The 21,978-nt window shown below is 46.0% G+C and overlaps 1 protein-coding gene across 3 annotated transcripts in view; it reads left to right on the forward strand.

Annotated features, from left to right (window-relative positions):
- The first annotated feature begins 3,328 nt into the window (after window positions 1-3,328).
- Window positions 3,329-21,978, forward strand: part of DNAJB6 (DnaJ heat shock protein family (Hsp40) member B6) — a 56,189-nt gene continuing 37,539 nt past the window's right edge. For all 3 annotated transcript variants that reach the window (XM_060107574.1, XM_060107577.1, XM_060107576.1), the window contains exons 1-2: window positions 3,329-3,467; window positions 20,465-20,556. In XM_060107574.1, coding sequence (XP_059963557.1) covers window positions 20,492-20,556 — 65 coding nt within the window. In that variant the 5' untranslated portion in view covers window positions 3,329-3,467; window positions 20,465-20,491. The remainder of the gene's footprint in view (window positions 3,468-20,464; window positions 20,557-21,978) is intronic.

Below are 21,978 nucleotides of genomic sequence, written 5' to 3' on the forward strand. Positions count from 1 at the left end.
TGCAAGGCTGCCCCTTCCAGCCGTCCTCCCTTCTCAGGCCTCTACTGCCCCACCCCCAGTGCTTCGGTCTTGTCCACCTTCTTCAGTTAAAACTGTCACAACTTTTGCAAAGATGCTCTTCTCCACAAAGAAGTCTCACCCGTCACACGGCCCCTCAGTCTGCCTCTCTTTCCTCTAGACCTTGTTGATATCCTTACCTTCGCATAACTGAAAAAGAGCTTTTTCCTTCTGAAGTAAGACTCCTGTTGCCATTCCTACAACGTGGAACAGCTTTAGTTTTGAAAATAGCACTATTTACTTATTTATTCATTCATTTATGTTCTTGGTTACCCTTGGAAATGTTTCCTCTGTCTGGAACTCTCTCCATCCACGCAGGGCTTCAAATATTAATTCCTACCTATCTTTCAAAACTCACTCAAGATTGGCCTCTTCTGAGATGCTTTTCTTGATCAGTGCCCCCCTCCCCGCAGCCCTCATTCTCATCCTGGTTTGGATGTCTCTCCTCTGGGCCTGGAGGCTATAATCTTAGATCTTAATAGCTCTGGCTACACCACCCTGGAACCTCCGGTTTATGGATCTGTCTTCCTCACTGGACGGGAAGGTCCTGGACAGAAAGAGTCCTACCTTCTTTTACATGCGCCTGGGGAACAGCATAGCGCTGGTATACAGTAGGTGTTCAACGTATGCGCACGAAATGGGGAAATGAAAATACACTCATGCTTATCTCACCGCTGTATTTCAATCTCTCACCACTTCACGCCACACTACTACGGAGTTCTGGAGGACTCATGGTTTCAACTTCATAAACCTGATTTTATTAGTTTTGAAAGGTAATAATAAATAAAATTAAAATGTTTTATATGTAACGCAAAAGTTCAAACAATACTTAAAATCAGAAAGAAGAAAGTGAGAATTACGTGAAATACTCATTATTGAGTATTCTTCCAGTTTTCTGTGTGTCTAGGTTGAAGTAGCAGAATATGCCATCCCAGAATATGCCTCTTTGGTATAAGGATTACTTTCAGCCATTCTTTTTTTTTTTTTTTTTTTGAGAAACTGCAGGAGCAGGAGAAACTCTGAGAACAGAGTAGAAATTTACCCTTTTGTAGGGAAATTTACATTTATAAGGGAAATCTCCATTTCTAACACATCTCCCGCTCTGTACCCGGAAAGGGAGGATGATTCTAAATCACAGAATCGCTTATCCATGGAGAAGGCAGCAGACTGAAATCTGCATAACAACCTTATCCTCGTTTACTGTGCTTTTCCTTGTAACCTCCCTTAACTGGCTCTCCTCCCCCTCCCCCCTCCCCCAACATCTTTATTTGAAGATGGTGTTTAAAATGATGGCTTGGATACCTCCTGGAGTTTACTAAATTTTCCTGGTGTCTCCCATGTATACCTGAGGTACACATGTTAATAAACTTGCATTTAATTTTTTTTCCTGTATCTGTCTTTTATTATAGGGAGTCTTAGCTAAGAACTCAAAAGCAAAGAGGGAAAAATATGTATATGTTCACACACACACACACACACACACACACACACACGAATACGATTTTACAAAAATGGGATCACTATATCAATAATGCATCTTGGATACATTTGATGTTAATAAGTATAACTACATTATTATTTTTATGGCCTGCAGAGTATTCCTGATAAGGAGGAAATGATTACCTGCAAAGTTGTGATCAATAACCTTGCATGTACTTTCTTCGTTCACTCTCTGTTCTTGCATTATTGCCTCAGGGCAAATTTTTACAAATGTTATTCTTCGATCAAAGATACATTTCGCAGTAGAGCAATAACTGTTAAACTGTCTCAGTTTACAGTTATTCGGGACCTTCACCTTTGGTTCCTGGACTCACAGGTGGGCTTGGCAGGATGTGTGTGCGCGCATGCCTGTGTCTACAAATTTTCTCCTATCACTTGCACATTTTGCTGGGGAGAAGTCCGTGCCTTTTATCAGTTTCTCCGAAAGGCCATGACACAGAGGAGCTGTGATTTACTGAGTATCTCTATGTGCCAAACATGGAGCCAAGCACATACAATTAACCTTCACATGAAGCCTTTATCCCCATTTTACACATGAGGAAACGAAGTCACAGAGCCTCCCTCCTCTTCCAGACCTCCTGCAAACCACAGGTTCATCACCGCCTGGCTTCCCTTGCCTGCCAGGTAACAGCCCAAGGCCTTTCCAACTGTCTTCCGAGGCCAACCAGCCTCCCCACGCCTCTGCAAAGGCCTTCCACTCCAGATCAGATCCTTGCGGTTCCATGTTGAAGCGACTTCCATTGCAGGAGAGTTTCCAGCAGCACCGCTATCTGGGCTAACGCTAATTTTGGAATAAGTCTTTAATCTTTGAAGATCTTCTCTGTTGTCCGCAAAGAGCTCCTTAAACATGGAGTATTATCTAATTTTCAGGGTGTTTGTTCCCCCGGAACGCCGAGAGATGCCTTGTTGGTACCGGCTGGTTTTTCTCCTGACACAGTTAACTCACTGCACTGGCAGACGTTTTAATAAGTAAATATTTACTTAGTTTTTGGAGGAAGACCAAGCTATTTGTGGCTAGCCTACTATTTAGACTCCTCGTCTCTGTGCTGCCTGCATTCCGAGGTTAGCTCCCAATTGCGGTAAGTAGGGACTCATTTAAATGTGAGCTGTCACACGACAGTACTGTCAACCCAGGGAGGGAAAGAAAACCCCGGGGACCGGCTGGCAGGTAGGGTTGCGTGCGGCGGAGACAGGTGCGCAGGCGCTGAAGGAAATTCCAGCCCCGCCGAGGTCATCTCAGCTTCACCAGGAGTTGCTAACACCCAACACCGCTGTGCCTCCCCTGACCAGGGATTTCTATAACCTACCAAAGGAGGGAATGGAGAATTGACTCCGAATAAAACAGTTTTCTTTTGCTAACTGGTCACGTGCTGGTCACCTGCTAAGAAGTAGGTGCGTAACACAGGGAGGGTTTACACAAGAAACCGCTCCTCAAAATACGGTCTCTGATCTCAAGTAGGAAGAACAAGGCCCACGGCCCCCCCGGCTCTCCAGGGGCCCAGGCAAATGGCGGTCAGCGGCCCACCCCTTGGGCCCCGGGTACACACGCCGGCCGCGCACACCCACGGACAAAACCCCACGCGCGCCGCCGTCGGGAGCCGGCGACGGGGCCTCGACTGCGCACGCGCACTGCCCGCCGCATCCCGGGCCGCGCAGAACCTTCGGGAAGGCGGGGGCGGAGGGGGCGGCCGGGGCAGGGCGCATGCGCGGCGTCAGGGCCGGGCGGAAGTGTCGTCACCGCGCGGCCGCCGCGTGACGCACTTCCTGTTTGTTGTTGGAGAAAGGAGAGAAAGGAAAGCGCGAGGACCGTCGCAGCCCAGCCGCCACCGCCAGCCGAGCCGCCGTGTCGGAGTCGAGGAGCCCCGGTTGCCGCTCCGCTGCGTCTTCCGCCGCCGGCTCCTGCGTCCTCGGTGAGGGCCTCCAGCGGCCGGTGGGGCGGACCCGGCGGCCCACCTGACGCTGGCCCTGGCCGCGGCGGGCCGGGGGCCGGGCTTGGTGTGAGACTGGGGGCGGGGGCGCGGGGGCGCGGGGGCGCGGGGGGCAGGCGGGGGGCAGGCCGGGGGCCGCGTGTGGGGCCGGGGTCCAGCTCGCTCTTCGCGGTCCCTTCCCCCGGGCCCCTCCGCCTGTCCTGGGGGGTTCTCTCCTCCCCGCGTCCTGGGGGCCGCGCGCCGGTTGTTGCGGGCGGGGGCGGGGCGGCGCTGCCGCGTGGGAGGCTGGGGTTTCACTCGGTTTTAGGGCCCCACATAGACAGGCCTGAAGCCAGGAGGAGGTAGGTGTGCAGGAAGAGTAGAGGCTCGTGGGAGGCCGCGCTGCCTAGTGCGGAGACCGGGAAGCGGGCGGGGGACGCGAGGCCGCGTGTCGGGAACTCCCCGCTGGCTTCTCCGAAGTGTGTCGGAGATGGAAATGAAACGCCTGGCTTTCGGCTTACTTAAAAAGCCAGTTTGCTGGGTTTCGCCTCGGGGTGCACCGCAGCTTATATGGCTGAAGTTTCTATCAACTTTTGCCCAAGTAAGGAAAGAACTGACGCAAGAAGTGGAAATTGCAAACTTGTGTTGTCTCGCGAAACGTTTCCAGAGCGTGTGGGTCGCTTGTCGGACGCGTACCTCTCCCGGCTACGCGGAAGGGACACGGCGGTGGTGAAAAGATCTCACCACCACCCGGGGGGCTGCCTGGGAAGGGTGGACTGAGCGGCGCCCTTTGTATTCTCAGCGTTTTTAGTTCCGTTGTGGATTCGCAGTAAGACACTATGGCTAGAATCTTTTAAGGCAGATAATTGACTTAGTGGAAGAGTTCGACCGAATGACCAAAAAAGGAAAGAGAAACAAACTCTTAGCATTTGCACTTGTGTGATGCTCGTTCAGGTTTTACTCTTGTTCTTATAGTTAGGCACATCGGGATGTTTTCACGATATCTGAAAGGCATTTTGTACTTCTTTCCTCCGCCCTCTCCCTAGACCACACCCTCCCCGGATTCCGTCTGGGAAGTTTAATCCAGACTGTTCCTGTTTCCAGAGACCTTTAGGAGTTGAGTATTTGTACGGGCTGTAGTAGAAATAGGAGTGCCCTTTGTGCATACTATCCAGGGAGCTGTGGAATTCTGGGGGTTATGCAGAGTCATGAATTCGGGGAGTGGATTGGCTCGGTCTAGGTGTGAATGACTTGACAGGAAGTGGGAGGAGAACAAAAGGGGATGAGAAGTTGGTTTTTGAGATTTGTCTAAGCAGGCTTTGTGTGGTGTTGTGCAAGACTAGGAAGTTGGGAATTTAAGGGCTTGGACATGTGTTCAGCATCCTCTTCAAAATATCAGTGTTTTAAATTTTTCATGACCTCAAAGTGGTAGATTTGGAAAGTATTTCTGGCTGCAGGACAGAGACTCACCTGGAGGGCTGGGTGGAGAGCATTATTTGAGTAATACTCTGAATACTAAGCGTAGGGCATTGTGGTGTGATACCTGCAACCAGTGGCATGCAATCGCTTTCCTCTTCAAGCAAACCTATTACTTTTTTAGGTGTTAGAACCATTTCCCCTTGTATCAGCTCTATTTTGGACACAGTTCCAGACAAATATAATTGTACTCCTCACAACAACGACAGTTTTCAGCCTAGCAAACTCAAATACCGAGTTTGGGGTGGAATGGTCTGTGCATTTCTTAGTTTTAAAGCGGGCCCGGTTATTTTCAGTCCGGCTTTTCAGCATCGCAGTGTAATCCTGAGCGTGTCATCTTGGTGACATTGGTGTTACCTCTTGCTTTCCACTGGGCTGCAGTCTATGACTGTGTGTTCAAGGTCAGCTGCTACCTTGGTTAACGCTTAAAGGAGGATTAAATGTCACTTCTGGTGTTTGTTGGTAAGGATTGAGTGAATGCAGTCAGTCTTTTGATATTTTAAAGAATCTTTAGAAAACTTTTTTTTTTTTGGCCTTTTCACTTCGTTGGAAATGATCTAGAATTTAGGACCGTGTTCTGTGTTAAAAATCTTTTTTGCTTAAAATTTGTCCAGGACACCACCCAGTGGCGAGAGCAGGTTAACTGCAGGCTTATTAGTGAATTAGGACGGGATCAGTGGCAGGATTTAAGAAGGGCTGTAGTTTCTCTTGGGTGAACAGAATTTGAGAGAACTTCAAACTTGAAAAAAGTAAGGCAAATGAAAAGTGAAGTTGGTGAAGGTAGGAATAGTGTATAGAAAGACAGTTTAAAAAAAATAAATTTATTTATTTATTTTTAGCTGTGTTGGGTCTTCGTTTCTGTGCGAGGGCTTTCTCTAGTTGCGGCAAGCGGGGGCCATTCTTCATTGCTGTGCGTGGGCCGGCCTCTCACTATCGCGGTCTCTCTTGTTGCGGAGCACAGGCTCCAGACGGGCAGGCTCAGTAGTTGTGGCTCACGGGCCCAGTTGCTCCGCGGCATGTGGGATCTTCCCAGGCCAGGGCTCGAACCTGTGTCCCCTGCATTGGCAGGCAGATTCTCAGCCACTGCGCCACCAGGGAAGCCCTAGAAAGACAGTTTTGAAGCCTCATTGGAGAAAATGGCTTCCTGGATATGTCAGCTAGAAAAAAATTTGATGCTTTTATTGTAGATACGTGTTTTTCAAACTTTTATATTTTTAGGGAGACATACAAAAAACAGTTGATTCTTTTTGTTTCAATATCCTACTTAAGAGAGAAGTAAATTTTGGAGAGTGTGCTCTAGAGTGTGAGCTCGTGCCTCTCCATTCTTTGATCAGAGGATAAAACTTTTGTTTCTGAACTGAGTAAATCTTTTAAAAAAATACGTGACTTTTAAGGTGGGGGACATTTCTGAAAAAAACAAAAGTAGTTAGAAGGGTTGCAATGTACATCAGAGTAGAAAAGGTTCTAATTTCTATCCCTCACCTTATTTCAGCAGTTATGTTATTTAGGCATAGTTTGGTTTTCTCTTACAATTGTTGTCCTGTATAAACTTTGTAAGGACTTACGGCCTTTTTCAGTCACAAGCACCAACCATTGCATATGGCCGTCAGGCAGTAGAACTACTAGCTGTATGTCCGAATGCTCCTGGTATTTCAGGGTTCCTAAGCTCAGGTGCAAGGATCAGTTGTCCCTGGGATGGTGATTTCCTCGTGCAGCATGTGATTCTATGCACTCTGAAGTTTTCATCCCGCCTTTTACCAAGAAAGACATTTAGAGCTTGCCTTGTGCGTGTGATGGCGCACTGGGGCCTTCCTGTGAGGTCCTTTGGGCAGGCCTGGAATTTTAATTGTGTTCCTTTGTGACTATGGCATTGTCCTGGACCCAGAGTACTCCGAAAATATTGGTTGAATTGGATCCTTTTTCCCGGTTTGTCTGTTCCCTGATTACCCTCTGTGGTTAATAATGGAATCCAGAGTTTAGGAAGGTTGGACAAAAATACAGATAGCATACAAATTCAGTTCACAAGTACCAGGACTGAGTACTTGGCATGTATTATCTTATTTTAACGAAATGAAGTCAGTCATGCCTCCACGTGTCTAATAGGTGATGATTGCCAGTTGAAAGAATGGTCTTGGATCCTGAGTTACAGAGAAAATAACTTCCCTTGTTTTTTTTTTAAATTTATTTTTGGCTGCGTTGGGTCTTCATTGCTGCGCACGGGCTTTCTCTAGTTGTGGCGAGTGGGGGCTACTCTTCGTTGCGGTGCGTGGGCTTCTCATTGCGGTGGCTTCTCTTGTTGCGGAGCACGGGCTCTAGGCACTCGGGGTCAGTAGTTGTGGCGGGCAGGCTCAGTAGTTGTGCACGGGCTTAGTAGTTGCTCCGCGTCATGTGGAATCTTCCCGGACCAGGGCTCAAATCTATGTCCCCTGCATTAGCAGGCGGGTTCTAAACCACTGCACCACCAGGGAAGTCCCCCCCTTGTTTGTTGCAGGAATGCTTTAAGGCATATTGAGTAAGAACAAACTGTAAGTAGATGACTTACAGTTCATGTGATAAGAATTGGTACTTCACCTCTGTTTCTCTACCTCTGTGTGTGCTGGGAATTCATCAGATAATGAAATGACGTGTAGGAAACTTGGCCACATTTATCTTTTTTTTTTTTTAAACTTGCCTACTTCCATTCCATTAAGCAAGTAGTACTGCAGAAAATTAGTTTCATGACACAACATGAATTCAACATTTAAACGAAGATGTTTACTTTGATTTGTCCTTTTCTAAGTTAGAAGTAATGAGTATTTTGATTTGCTGTTTTTTTAAGCTAAAGACGGAATGTCTTCAATGGACAAATTGCATTATGTAAAACTGTGTGCAATATAAATAGCGATCTATGGGGTGGATAATAATGAAAAGATTTCTGGAAGGAGGAAGGTTGTTTTTCGCCCTTCAGCTCCATTTTCAATATGGAGTCTCTTGGATTGGGAAGGAATGAAGGAGGATTTTTATTGCAAGCAGAGCAAGGTTTCTTGGATGTTAGATGGAGAGATAATTTGAGAACAGACTCTTGGGTGGAAAGATGGTTATTTCTTAAATTTTTCAATCTTTTTAAAATACTTATTTGGTTGCGCCGGGTCTTAGTTGCGGCTCGAGGGCTCCTCGGTTGCAGCAACTGGGCTCCTTGGTTGTGGCATGCGAACTCTTGGTTATGGCATGCGTGTGGGATCTCGTTCCCTGACCAGGATCAAACCCGGGCCCCCTGCCTTGGGAGCGTGGAGTCTTCACTGAGCTATCAGGGAAGTCCCTATTTTTAAATCTTTTATTTGGCTGCACTGTGTGGCATGCGGGAATCTTAGTTCCTCCACCAGGGATCGAACCCATGCCCCCTGCAGTAGAAGCATGGAGTTTTAACCACTGGACCACCAGGGAAGTCCCAAGATGGTCAGTTTAGCCCAGTTACACAGCTTATTTGTGTGGATGGGCAAGATTTGGGACAGAGTAGCCGAAGGTCTCAGAATCACAACAATCATGTTCGGCCCATATATTCTTTTTTTTTTTAATTTAATTTTTTTTATACAGGGAACATATATTCTTTGTGTTGTTAAGAACGTGGGGCATGTGTAATGACTTGGAAATTCTCCTTTAGATAACTCATTAAAGTCAAAATTTTATAACTTAAAAAAGGGGCCAGTTAAGCTGTTCAGAAAACTTGGGTTCTTAGAGCTGACTCATCGTGGAGCACCTCACACTCTAGATGGGTATTTGTGTCTGTTACCTGAGGTGCTTGTTTAAAATCTTCTATGAATATTTCAGGAGGAGGGGAAGTAAATGCTTCTACTGAGTTGGCCATTTTCAGTTGACGTCACACGTCCATCCTGACACGCTCCATGGGGTGGGTGCTGCCTGTAATTCTTCCTTTTTTTGTAGAAGTGAAAATCCTGTTCGGATTTCTTGGGCTGGCAAAAACAAGGTATTAATGTGGATCTTTCTTAAAGGTGAAGTGTTGTAAAGAGAACTCTGGAAAAGCAGGGGACACCTGTATTAGTAAACTGGTTAAGGGGTAAAAGACTATGCAACGACTGCATGTTAGAGATGATGTTTACACTTAACGACCACCTCTTTGTCAGTTGTGAAGAAAACTGTCTAGGCTCTCTCCTTCCAGTGTACCTTGAGATGTTAGCTAATTATGATGTGAAACCGTAATGCTTGGTAAGTACATAACAGGTATTCTTAGTTTCATCATTTATAATTTTATTTTTGGTTTTGATGTACATAGTAGTAGTTCAGGTACAGGCAGACCTCGTTTTCCAGCGCTTCCCTTTATTTTAGGTACTGCCTTTTTTACAAATTGAAGGTTTGTGGCAACCCTGCATCGATCAAGTCTCTTGGTGCCATTTTTCCAACAGCTTTTGCTCACTTTGTATCTCTGGGTCACATTTTGGTAATTCTCGCAGTAGTTCAGATTTTTTCATTATTAAGTAATGGTGATCAGTCATCTCTGGTGTTACTGTTGTAATTGTCTTGGGGCCCTAAAAACCCCGCCCAGCCAAGACTCCACCGACCCGCCACCTCTCTCGCCCTCCTCTGGCCTCCCTGTTCCTGAGACACAACAGTATTGAAATTAGGCCAGTTAATAACTCTCAGTGGCGTCCAAGCATTCAAGTGAGGGAAGAGTCGCATGTCTCTCAGTTTAAATCAAAAGCTAGAAATGCTGAAGCTGAGAGAGGAAGGTGTATGGAAAGCTGACGGGCTGAAGGCTGGGCCTCTTGCTCCAAGCAGCCAAGTCGTGAAGGCAAAGGAACGTTCTTGAAGGAGATGAAGGTGCTGCTCCAGTGAGCACACGAATGGTAAGGAAGCAACACAGCCTTATTGCTGTTGAGGAGAAAGTTTTAGTGGTCTGAATAGACGATCAAACCAGCCACGACACTGCCTGAAGCCAAAGCCCAATGCAGGCAAGGCCCTGACCCTCTTCAAGTCTGTGAAGGCTGAGACAGGTGAGGAAGCTGCAGAAGAAAAGCTTGAGGCCAGCAGACGTTGGCTCATGAGGTTTAAGGAAAGAAGCCGCCTCCATAACATAGAAGTGCAAGGCGAAGCAGCAAGTGCTGATGTAGAAGCCGCAGCAAGTTATCCAGCAGATCTAGCTGAGATCATTAACGAAAGCGGCTACACGAAACAACAGATTTTCAATGTAGACAAAAAAAGTCTTCTATTGAAAGATGTCAACTAGGACTTTCATACTAGAGAGGAGAAGTCAATGCCGGGCTTCAAAGTTTCAAAGGACAGGCTGACTCTCTTGTTAGGGGCTAATGCAGCTGGTGACTTTAGTTGAAGCCAGTGCTGATTTACCATTCCCTAAATCCCGGGGCCCTTAGGATTCTGCTCAATCTACTCTGCTTGTGCTCTGTACGTGGAACGACAAAGCCTGGTTGACAAATACCTGTTGACAGCATGGTGTACTGTATATTTTAAGCCCACTGTTGAGGCCCACTGCTCAGAAAAAAGATGCATTTCAAAAAACTACTGCTCCTTGACAGTGACGTAAGAGCTCTGATGGAGATGTACAGTGAGATTCAAGTCGTCTTCATGCTTGCTAACACAGCATCTATTCCACAGCCCACGGATCAGGGAATAATTTTGACTTTCAAGCCTTGTTATTTAAGAAATACATTTCGTAAGGCTGTAGCTGCCATAGATAGCGATTCCTTTGATGATCTGGGCAAAGTCAATTGAAAACTCTCTGGAAAGGACTCACTGTTCTAAATGCTTTTAAGAACATTTGTGATTCATGGGAAGAGGTCAAAATACCAACATTCACAGGAGTTTGGGAGAAGTTGATTCTAACCTTCATGGATGACTTTGAGGGGTTCAAGACTTCAGTGGAGGAAGTAACAGCAGACATGGTGGAAACAGCAGGAGAACTAGAATTAGAAGTGGAGCCTGAGATGTGACTGAATTGCTGTCATCTCAGGATAAACTTGCACAGAAAAGCACTGCTTCTTATGGAGAGCAAAAATAAAAAAGTTTCTTGAGGTAGAATCTACTGCTGGTGAAGATGCTGTGAAGATTGTGGAAATGACAACAAAGGGTTTAGAATAGGACATGAGCTTAGTTGAAAAAGCAGCAGCAGGATTTGAGAGGATTGAGTCCAAGTTTGAAAGAAGTTCTGCTCAGGGTAAAATGCTACCGAACAGCATTGCATGCTGCAGGGAATCCTTGTGAAAGGAGGAGTCAGTTGATGCGGCAAACTTCATGGCTTCGTTCTAAGAAATTGCCACGGCCATGTAGCCACCAACATGGAGGCAAGGTCCTCCACCAGCAGAAAGATACTGAGAGCTCAGATGATGCGTAGCATTTTTTTTAGCAATAAATATTTTCAAAAAATTAAGGTATGTACATTGTTATTTTCGACATAATACTATTGCACACTTAACAGGTATAATGTAAAGTAACCTTTTATATGCACTGGGAAGCCAGAAAACTTTGTGTGACTCATTTAATTGGCTTTATTGTGGTCTGGAGCCGAACCCACAATATCTCAGAGGTGCCTGTATATAAATGTATAAGTATGTGCACATGTCCCGGGGAGGTGTACGCTTTTCTACTCAGGTGGTCCGCACGTGAGTTTAGTACCAGGAGACTTCAGTGTGTGGTCTGAAACGCCCAGCACTGAAGGCGAGTACATTTATTGGAAGAGGCAGGGTTTGTTTTTGTTTTGTTTTTTTGGCCGCGTTGCATGGCTCATGGGGATCTTAGTTCCCCGACCAGGGATTGAACCCATGCCCTCGACAGTGGAAGCGCGGAGTCTCAACCGCTGGACTGCCAGGGAAGTCCCAAGAAGCAGTTATTTTTGGTTAATGGGTATTAGGCTAGTTAGTGGCTTTACTAGAGAGGCAGAGTGAAAATTTTTTTACTTGATGAGGCCTGTTTTGTTGGAAATTGCATAGATGAACAAACCAGTCCTAAGAAACATTTCTTTTTTTTTCTTAATTGAAAATCTAAAGCATTGGTTTTCTCCAGCTTCCTTAACATACAGTAGATGGTGTCAGTGGGAAGTTAGGAACTTTGACAATTGCTGTCAGAAACTAGCATCTTCCCACTCCTCACCCAGATTCCCTTTAAGTCGGAATCGATTTTTGTTAGGACCATCCCTGTCTGTCTGAGAACTCCTGTTCCACACTGGTTCTTTCCAGGGTGGGTGCCAGTTGTCACACTGGGGGCTGAGCACTGGAAATGGGGCTCGTGCGACGGAGGGACTGAGTTTCCAGTGCTGTTTACTTTTAGTGACTGTAGGTGTAAGTGACTGTGTTTGGCTTGCGGGTCAGGCAGCTCGGTTTGAGGTGGTGTTTGCCAGCAGCACTTCCCACCTGCCTGAAGTCCTCGTGGACACTGCTTTTAAAAAGTCTGTGTCTGCGTTTCCACGCAGCGTTCTGTCACAGAAACCGTGGCTCGTTTTCCGCGGCTGAGGGGGAGATGCGCTGAGCCCCGGGTGCGGGGTGTGGAAGCACGCTGCTCCCTCCATCCAGGGGCGATTGAGAAGAGAAGGCAGGTCGAGTGGTCTCAGTCCCCCAAGGGCCCGTGTGTTCTGGTGTTTGCTGTCCCCCGTAGTGCCAGCTGAGCACGGAGATGGCAGGGGTGGGGGTGGGCACTGGAAGTGTTTGGGGAGTCCAGGGTCTCACTCATTCTCCAGGCTTACAGTTTTCTCTGGGGAGGAGGACACTTGGCCAGTCGTAGGGGCTAGGTGACGGCCACTTAAAATATTTAGAAATACCGAATTCTATAGAGAAATTCCTGATACAAGTGTGTAAGTGGCTTTTTTGTTTTGTATTGTTTTTTTTCCGCTTGCGGGATCTTAGTTCCCCGACCAGGGGTTGAACCCAGGCCACCAGTGAAAGCACGGAGTGCTAAACCACTGGACTGCCAGGGAATTGCCATTAGTGGCTTTTTATTTTGTGTAAAACTCCAGGGGTAGTCGAAAGTAATTTGAATGCAATTAACCTTCTATGGATTTTGTCAAAACTTAGATTGTTTCTTTTATGCCTGATTATTCTGAAGCAGCAAGAAGTGAATTAATCTGTGGCTGACACTGCAGGGTGGTGGTTGTGGGATCAGTACTGAAGCCAACTTGTCAGGTTTCCAAGGAGGTATCCTCGGGATAAGGGACCTCATTTGGTCCTCTGTTTCTAGACCTTGGGGTATTGTCACTTTATTGTCTCTAGAGTACGTTTTGAGTTTGTATTAAAATTTGTTAATCTTATTGGCACTGGTTGAATACTAAAAAGATAATGTGGATAAGGGAGAGTGTCCGTAGCATCGAGCACTTGAGCCCTCGCAGCAGGGCGTGATGGTGCAGGCTGACTCCATAGCCTCTCCCCAACACTCTGTTCATACTTTCTTAATTGTATATGCCTCGCTTGTTTACAGGTTTGTCTCTTCCTAAACTTGGTGACCTGGTCCCAAGAGTATCATGATTGTTTTCAATATTAAATTTACATAGTGAAATTCACTCAGAATTACATCGTTGTTTTTACTGAGAGTGCATGCGTTGATGGTGTAATTGCTATCCAAAAGGGGTGATCATTTGGGACGATGGGCCGCCATATCCGAGGTGGGATTTATGGGCAGAAGCTGTGAACTTCACTTGTCTGAAGAGCCAGAGTCGTACAAAGTGAGTAGTAGGAGGCAGGACCGTGACCGCAGGCTCAGAAAGACCACGGCGTAGCCAGGTCTGTGTTGGTCATCGGGCTCTGGTGTTCCCTAGGGGAGTTGAGAGGGAAGTGGGGCAGCGGTGGTCTTGCTTTTTGTTGGTGACGGCTGGAGCGTGTCCTCATTGTCAGTGTTGGGTTCTGGGTACCAAGGAATGGCAGCTTTGGAGCTTGCTCTCGGCCGGGACCAGGGTAGTGTTCTTAGGAGTTAACTGCAAAGAAATGTGAGGCTGTATTAGCCTAGAGAGTGAAAACTGCATGAAGATAAAGCCCTTGAATGTTTGAGGACATCTGTGTGGAAGAGAAATTCAAATGCCTTATGTAACCTGAACAAGGACCTCGAGGGACAGTCCCCTGAAGGCTCCACTGTTCAGAAAGAAGAGGTAGCCGTCCAGCACTAAGGGCTGCTCCCGGAGTCTGTTGGGGCAGAGAGAGTGTGGACTCGCTAGTGTTTATTGTAGTGGGAAGGCTTTATGCGGTGGTTTGAACTCGATTTCTTAAAAGGTCTTTTTTTTTTTTAACAAGACCGGGTTGATGCTGCTGGGCCAACAAGTCTGTACTTTGAGAATCACTGTGTTGGGGGGTTTCAAGATAATAGTGTTTTCAAATTCCGGCATTTCTTCTGCATTTGTCTGCTGGAATTCATCTATAAAAAGAAGGTTGGCTCATCAGCTATTTGGTTTCACATGTAGTTTGCATAGGAAAGGCAGTGCAATAAATGCTTAATTTTTTTTTTATTGCTGTTACATATGCTTTTAAAAATTTATTTTTTTTGGCTCCGCCTTGTGGCTATGCAGGATCTTAGTTCCCTACAGTGGAAGCTCGGAGTCCTAATCACTGGACCCCCAGGGAAGTCCTTGGTATGTGTACTTTAAATGCACAGTAGTCGTTCCAGTCATAAGAGAAATAAGTAGTAGGGATTTGATGTACAATATGAGAAATATAATTAACACTGCTGTGTGTTATATGTGAAAGTTAAGAGTAAATCCTAAGAGTTTTCATTACAAGGGAAAAATACTTTGCCTGTGTCTTTTATTTTGTCTCTATGTGAGGTGATAGATGTTCTCTAAGCTGATTGTGATAATCGTTTCATGATGTATGTAAGTCATTGTCATACGTACACCTTAAACATGCATAGTGCTCGATGTCAATTATATCTCAATAAAACTGGAGGAAAAAAATGCATGGCAGCCATTCTTTTTGAAACTCAGAATCCCTTCTGATCTGTGGATGTTTCATCAGTTTTGCACATTTTTCTCTTTTTGACTGACTTTTGAACTTTTTACTTTGAAACTATTGTATATTTACAAAAGAGTTGTGAAGGTAGTACAGGAGTTTTCCTGTATACCTCTTACCTAGCTTAACATAACAAATGTAACCCTGGTGTTTATCAAAACTAAAAAATCATGTTGGTACAGTACTGTTAACTACAGACTTTATTCACATCCCACCAGTTTTCCCCCCAAAGTTCTTTTCTTGCCACAGACACCAGTCCTGGAGCCCAGATGGCACTTAGTTATCATTTATTCTTAGTCACTTCCAAGCTGGCACAGTTCCACAATCGTGTTTTTCTTGACCGGGCCTGTGCTTTCTGCTGGCATCTTTACTTTCTTGATTGACAGCATATTTTAGGCTCATCTGGTACCTTTGCTGTCCCAGACCTAGCATTAGCTAGCGCAGTGAAATGTCATTCCATGACTCCCCAGGGGAGTTGACAGCGTCCTTTAGAGCTGGTTTGTTTGGTGCTGGACAGTAGGTAGTGTCTGTTGTGATAGCATCTGCATATTTATAGCTCACCTTGGCTGTGAGAAGGAGGCTCCCACGGTATTTCAGAGTAGGATATCTGGTGCCACTGAAGATCAAGAGAAGTGAAGGGGTTTGAGGTATTTTGCAGGTAAACCAGGCAGAACCGTGGATTAGTTTGTTGTGTGTATGTCGTGGCGTGGCAGTGTCGGTGATGGTGAAGGTTTCCAGCCAAGCAGCTTGGGGCAGAATTAATAGGGCAAGGCCAGGTGTGGGCGTGGGGAGGACCGAGAGTTAAATTTGGTCATGTTCTATTTGGGATGTCTTGTCAGACGTCCAAGTGGCTACGTCAGTAGCCATCTGTCTGTTTGTGTCTGAATGCCAAAGTGAGATCTACGATTGGAGCTAACATTAGGGAATCATTGCTACATAAACGGTATTTATATAGCAGAGTGGATGAAAACACAGGAGTAGGGTGAGAAGGGGGCTTTGAGCCCCCGGCGTTCCCACTGTTTATTCAGAGGCTGATTGAGGGGGGCAGGCGGGCAGGCGGGCAAGAGGTATGCAAACCAGGAGACTCCACAGCCGGAAAGCCCGTGGGTGCTTAGGGCTTTGGGAAGTCAAACAGCATGAGCCCTGAATGTGTGCGTTGGACGTTAATTGGGGAAGCTTTTCCTCTTGACGTTAAGTCAGAGTCAGCTTCAAGCGGTGGGCTGGCTGGGGCTGGACAGGACTGTAGCGAAGGCAGCGTTTGTGTCCAGAGGTGGCTGCAGACCGGGCGTCTGATGGGCCTCACTCAGTTCATCTGCATTTCCTTCTTGGGGTTAGTCTCCATTTAGAAAGGAAGAAAAATAGCCAGCATCCGAGTGTGGCTTGCGTCCCAGGTGCTGTCCATTGATGACGCTCATGTGCTCCCTCAGTCCCTGTGACGGTCCTGTGGGACAGATGAATCTTCCCGGGGGATGTGTTAGGTGGTTAAGCGGTCACAGCGTTCACCGCTTGGCGGGCACGGCCGAGTCTAGGCCCGTCTTGCCGCGTCTGCGCCGATGGCGTGGAGGGTCTTGCTCTTTGCCACCATTGTCTGCACAGACACTGGCACGTTATTGCAAATACAGGACAGATCGATTGGACTTAGGACAACATGAGCTTTGAACTGGGACCAAAGATGTCTAGGCAGTGACATCTGACACACCGGTGACCTCTGGTCACATGTGGCTCAGGCAGTGGTTCAACTGTTAGGAGAGGGCGGCTTCATCCTGAGACTTCTCTCCTTGTCCCATTGGTGACAGTGGTCTGGTAAGGTTTCCCCGCGTTTTTGTCACTGCTGGGCACTAAGATGTCTCCATGCAGCAGTAATGGGAGCTCAAAAGTGAAAACACCCGCAGAGAGTTAATTACCGGTCCTCTGAAGTACAGGTGGAGGGAGGCTGATTGCCTGCTGCTTTGTGGAGGTTCTTGCCAGTGGTCAGGTTTTTGGTTCCGGAAGTTGTGAGGTTGCTGTGCTCCTACGGGCCATCTCTTCTGGGTAGTAATTTCCACGCTAAATTTGCCTTGTGCATCTTGCCTGCCCCAGGAGTTTGAATTTTTTTTTGTCTCCAGAAAGAGTGTACAGTTGATCCCTGAGCAACGTGGGGCTTAAGGGTGCTGACCCCTCGCAGTTGAAAATCTGTGTATGACTCTTGACTCCCCCAAAGTTAACTAGTAGTCCATTGTTGACCAGAAGCCTTACCGATAACAAAGTTGATTGGTATGTACTTTGTATGTTATATGTATTATATTGCTGTATTCTTACAGTAAACTAGAGAAAATATTAAAATCATAAAAAAGAAATTGCATTCACAGTATTGTATTTATTGATAACATAAGTTTACATCATATTTTTACAACATAAATTGTCAGTATCTACGTGACAAAACTGAAAAGATAATGTGAATGAAATTCACGTTTGTTTATAGGTATGATAATTTGTACATCGCTAATGAAACAGCAGCAGTATGATTGCTTTACGGTAGCCTGGTGTAATCGATATGATTGCTTCACGATAGCCGCCTATATGCTAATGAATGAACCATAAAATTTTTATGACATACAGTATTACACTCATTCATAATACAGTATTGGAAACATTGATACATTTTTAAAAAACCACTTGTGATAAGCTGATACTGGAGGGAGAGACATACTGTGTGGTTGTGTAATTCTTTGAAAGCAAAGATATAGAACAAAAACTAAAATGTTACTAATTTTGTATTAAATATCACTCACCTTATACCTATGTAAGGATGGACTGGTATATATCTACATTTTATCTTTTGCGTTCGTGGTTTACCTGACTTTTTCTTAATTTTTTCCATATTTCTAGGCTGCATGGTTCTTCTGTGAGTTTTTTCAGATTGTTTCAAATCTCCAAAATTTACCAATGTTTATTGAAAAAAATCTGCATACAAGTGGACTTGTGCAGCTCAAACCCATGTTATTCAAAGGTCATTTGTAGTTTTTTTAAAAAATTCAATTTTAATAAAATTAAGGTGCGCGATGCACATCTTAAACTTACACAAGGTTATATGTCAGTTGTATCTGGATAAAGCTGGAAAAACAAACCAGATTCAATTTTAGGATATCGTTGATCTTAATTTTCTTATTGTTTTACTAAAATATTTGAATTAAATGAGTTAATGTTTATAGAATACTTAGAATTTAAACATTTAGAATTATGCCCACTATACCTGTTTTGTTAAATTAAAAAAAATTTTAAAGTCCCGTTTTGTGCTTTCTCACAAAGATGCCTGTGCACTCCTCCCTCTCATTGATAAGGTTACATTTTATTTTTAAATTTTTATTTTAAAAAATGAGATATAATTGATTTGAGACATGTTGATTTGAATCATTTGTCTTGCAACGTGATTGCCACCTGAGTTAGCTAACACCTCTTGCATTATGAAATTAACATTTTTTCTTTTTTTGCGGTGAGAACGTTTAAGATCTAGTCTCTCAGCACCTCTGAATATATGACACAGTATTGTTGGCGGTAGTCACCACGCTGGGCGTTAGATCTCCATAACGCATTGAAAAATCTCCACGCCGGTCAGACATACACAACGTGGGTTGTAGAGATACTTGTTTCTCCAGCACAGCTCTTTTTGCCTCCCCACCCTGCAATAGTGTTTGGTGGTTTTGGAGAGCATGGAACATTGCACGCTAATGAAGGTAATGGGATTCCATTCTGCAGTTCCAAGGCTTAAGGCTTCGATTCTCAGGGGTGTTCCCTTTCCTCTCCCTTGCAGTTCAGTGGACAGTTTTTCTCGTCTCCCTCTCTTGCAGTTACAGCCTTTGAGGAGCCTGAATTGTGGATTTTCATTGCAGCCATTAGTGCTACAGAAGCAAGTCCCGTCCTGAAAGCACAGCAACAGCCCCGCCCCCCTCGGGATCACCGTTCTTGGTGTAATTAATTCTCTGTTTCTGGCACTTTAACTGCTTCAGCTTAGCTGGCTCTTCAGATGTGTTTGTTGGATTTTTATCTAACATTTCTAGAGATTTTGAGGTAGTAGGAGGGGTTTCTATTTTTGATTGTCCTGTGATAGCTTTGAGTTGTTTTTTGCACAAAGTCCCTGGACTGGTATGGAGGGGCTTTTTCCTTTGTGTGTGCTTCTTCCTGACCCTTGTATGTGGAGTTCTCTGTAAATGTCTGATGAGGGCTGCTCAGGCTGATGTGCGCACCTACATGCTGAGTCATGATGCAACAGATTTTTTTTTACCATGGGTTGCTCCCCCTTGTTGAAAAGTAGAAGTATAATACAACTGTGCATCCTGTTTGAGATGGGCATAGTTCCCAGTTGTGACCTTCTTTAACCCCAGCAAAGTGGCCTCACGGAGGTTGTGATCTCATGTATTTGTTTACAGTCAGAACATTTCACTTGAAAATCTGATCCTAGAATTTGGGGGAAGGCTACTGAAAGCCTAGCTTCCGTTTTTTTTTTTTTTTTTTAACTACGCTAATGTTTTTTTGTTTGGTTTTGTTTAATATTTATTTATTTAGGCTGCGCCAGGTCCTAGTTGCGGCATGCAGACTGCCAGTTGCGCCATGCAGGATCTAGTTCCCCGACCAGGGATGGAACCCGGGCCCCCTGCATTGAGAGTGCAGAGTCTTACCCACTGGACCACCAGGGAAGTCCCCTAGCTTCCGTTTTGAGCACAGCTGCTGGACAGAAGAACTTTGCTTTATTGGGTGAAGTTACTTTGTACTCGTGTGCAATAGGCCTGTTTCATGTAAGTTTTTGGTCACTGGCTTGATGAGGTGACTTAGTCAAATGTAAAGAGGTACATTCATTGGGTTTCACATCTTAAGAGGGAGCAGATGTGTAGGTTGTGTTCGGTTTGTGGGACCTGAGGCTCGATCCTCGTAGTGGTTGGTGGTGGAAGCAGCAGGGATTCGTCATCCTGCGTTGTGTAGTGATGGGGAGAACGCACTGCAGGTGTCCCCTGAAGGCCTGCTTTTTGGGTGCCCTCTCACTAGGACTGCCAGCAGGGGGACAGTGTGTTTGTTTTCATGTCTAATGGATGGGCACGGGAGGCCGGAGGGGCAGTTACAGGAATAGCCCTGAGTCAGAGCCAGGGGCTGTGGAAGGGTGTTGGCTGGTCACTAGCGAGGGCTGCCTGGCTGTGGAAGGTGTCTGCCGTTCCTGTGTAGCGTCCCCAGGGCAGGGACAGCATGTTTGTCAGGTGGCCGCGGGCTTGCCCAGTGCCTGGCACAGGAGTGCAGGGCGTGAGGAGGGGACCGATGCACTGGGCTGCTCAACAGGGGCCTGGCAGCTGGTGACCGGCGGGCCCCAAGGCTGGTGCAGAGTCACCTGTCGGTTTTATTTAGTTGAGACTATTCTTAGCTCATTTCAGAGCGTTTTTTCCTACGTTGGGAAGGGTCTTAGGGTTTGAGCCTTGGAATCAGCTCCCAGACAAGGCCCCGGCCCAACAGGCTGGTGGTTAGTGCCCAGGCAAGGCGACACCCCTCACCCCTGCTCTGTCCGCCCCTACCCCCAAGATGAGACCAGCCTTGGCAGTCTTGCCACTGACCATGGATTTCTGATTGCAGGACTCGTTTCCAACAGCCGGTTGAAACATGGTGGATTACTATGAAGTTCTAGGCGTGCAGAGACATGCCTCAGCCGAGGATATTAAAAAGGCGTAAGTAATCGTATTTCTGAATGAGTTAAGTCTGTGCACTTGTATGCTGGTCATTTGCAGTGTAACTTTATATCGCCCCTAGAAACGGCACTTCAGGTGGTGTGAGTCTCTGACTGCTGCAGTCTAGTGTGAAATTTAGACAGCATTTAATAAGTTAGCTTTTGCCTCAGACCTAGGCCCACCTTACCACCTGCCATTCAGGGAGAAGAGGGCACTTGGTTTCCTCTGTCATTTTGTCTTGGGACAGTGGATTCCATTTCTGCTGGAATTAGATCAAAAACTTACTGAGGATGTGAAATCAGCCCAAAGAACTTTGACGCTGGACTTGGAAGTGGAGCTGCCTTGGCGCTCGTAGGGTTGTCGCCATGACATCCTTGGTATAGTTGCTTAAAGATCCCCGTTGCGTGACCCTGTCTTGGTCCACGTTCACGCGTGAGCCCAGCACTACTGTCTGTCCTTGCTGAACCTTTGTGACCAGGGCCTGGCCCACGGGAAGCATCCGAGGCAGGTCTCAGGTCACGGGCAGCTCTCAAGGTAAACGGGGATCGATTTAATTCAGTGTTAACGTACAGCAGAAGGTTGATAGATTTTTAGCCTAGTTCCAGACTAATGCATAAGCCTGGAATAATAGGGAATCAGGTTCAGGTTTGTGTTGCAGGAACCAGCTTTTTAAGGCTTAGTGAAGTCCATACTACTAGACTCAGTAGGTGTGCAGATGGAAATGAAGGATTTTTGAACCAGGTCGTTCTTTTAAAAACGCCCAACTAGTTCAGCAGGTTGACTGCTGTTGGGCATACCTGAAGCTGCTTGCAGAATATCCCTGTGTCAGACCTTGGCCAAGAAACAGTGGGGACCAGGCAGCCAAGGACGTACCTTAGAGCCGTGTCCCCAGTGGGCTGTGGGGTTTCTCACACTTGCGCACGGTTACAAGCAAGAGCAGTGTGGTACAGTTGGAGGTAATTGTACTGTTCTAACACAAGTGTAATATGTGCACAGTACATGTGTTAACTGACGGAAAATCATGGCTGTGTTGTGCCAGACACAATTAGAGCACGGTGTCTCCGGGTGGCTAAAGCAGTGGGGTGGAGAGGCGAACGCATGGTGCCCCTTACCTCACTGTGTGATACCTTGAAGCTAAAGAACTCGAGCAGTCTTCACAAGGTGTAGATAATTGAACCTTATTCCGGATGCTCATACATTTCTTCACTTTCACACAAGCATGCTAGTGCAAACCGGTTGTTTTTTCTCTCGTTATCCTTTTGTAGGGTTTGTCTTTTTTTAAATGGAGGGTTTGGAGCACTTGAGGGGTTTTGGTCTGCTACTGCATGGTTAGGTCCACAGTGATTTAATAATAAAGTACTGTTTTATCATTAGATTCCAGCTTTAATCCGATTTTAATAAACTAAGCTGAGGTTTTTGATT

The sequence above is a fragment of the Mesoplodon densirostris genome, chromosome 9 (assembly GCF_025265405.1).
Source record: "Mesoplodon densirostris isolate mMesDen1 chromosome 9, mMesDen1 primary haplotype, whole genome shotgun sequence".
Classification (NCBI taxonomy): Eukaryota; Metazoa; Chordata; class Mammalia; order Artiodactyla; family Ziphiidae; genus Mesoplodon; species Mesoplodon densirostris.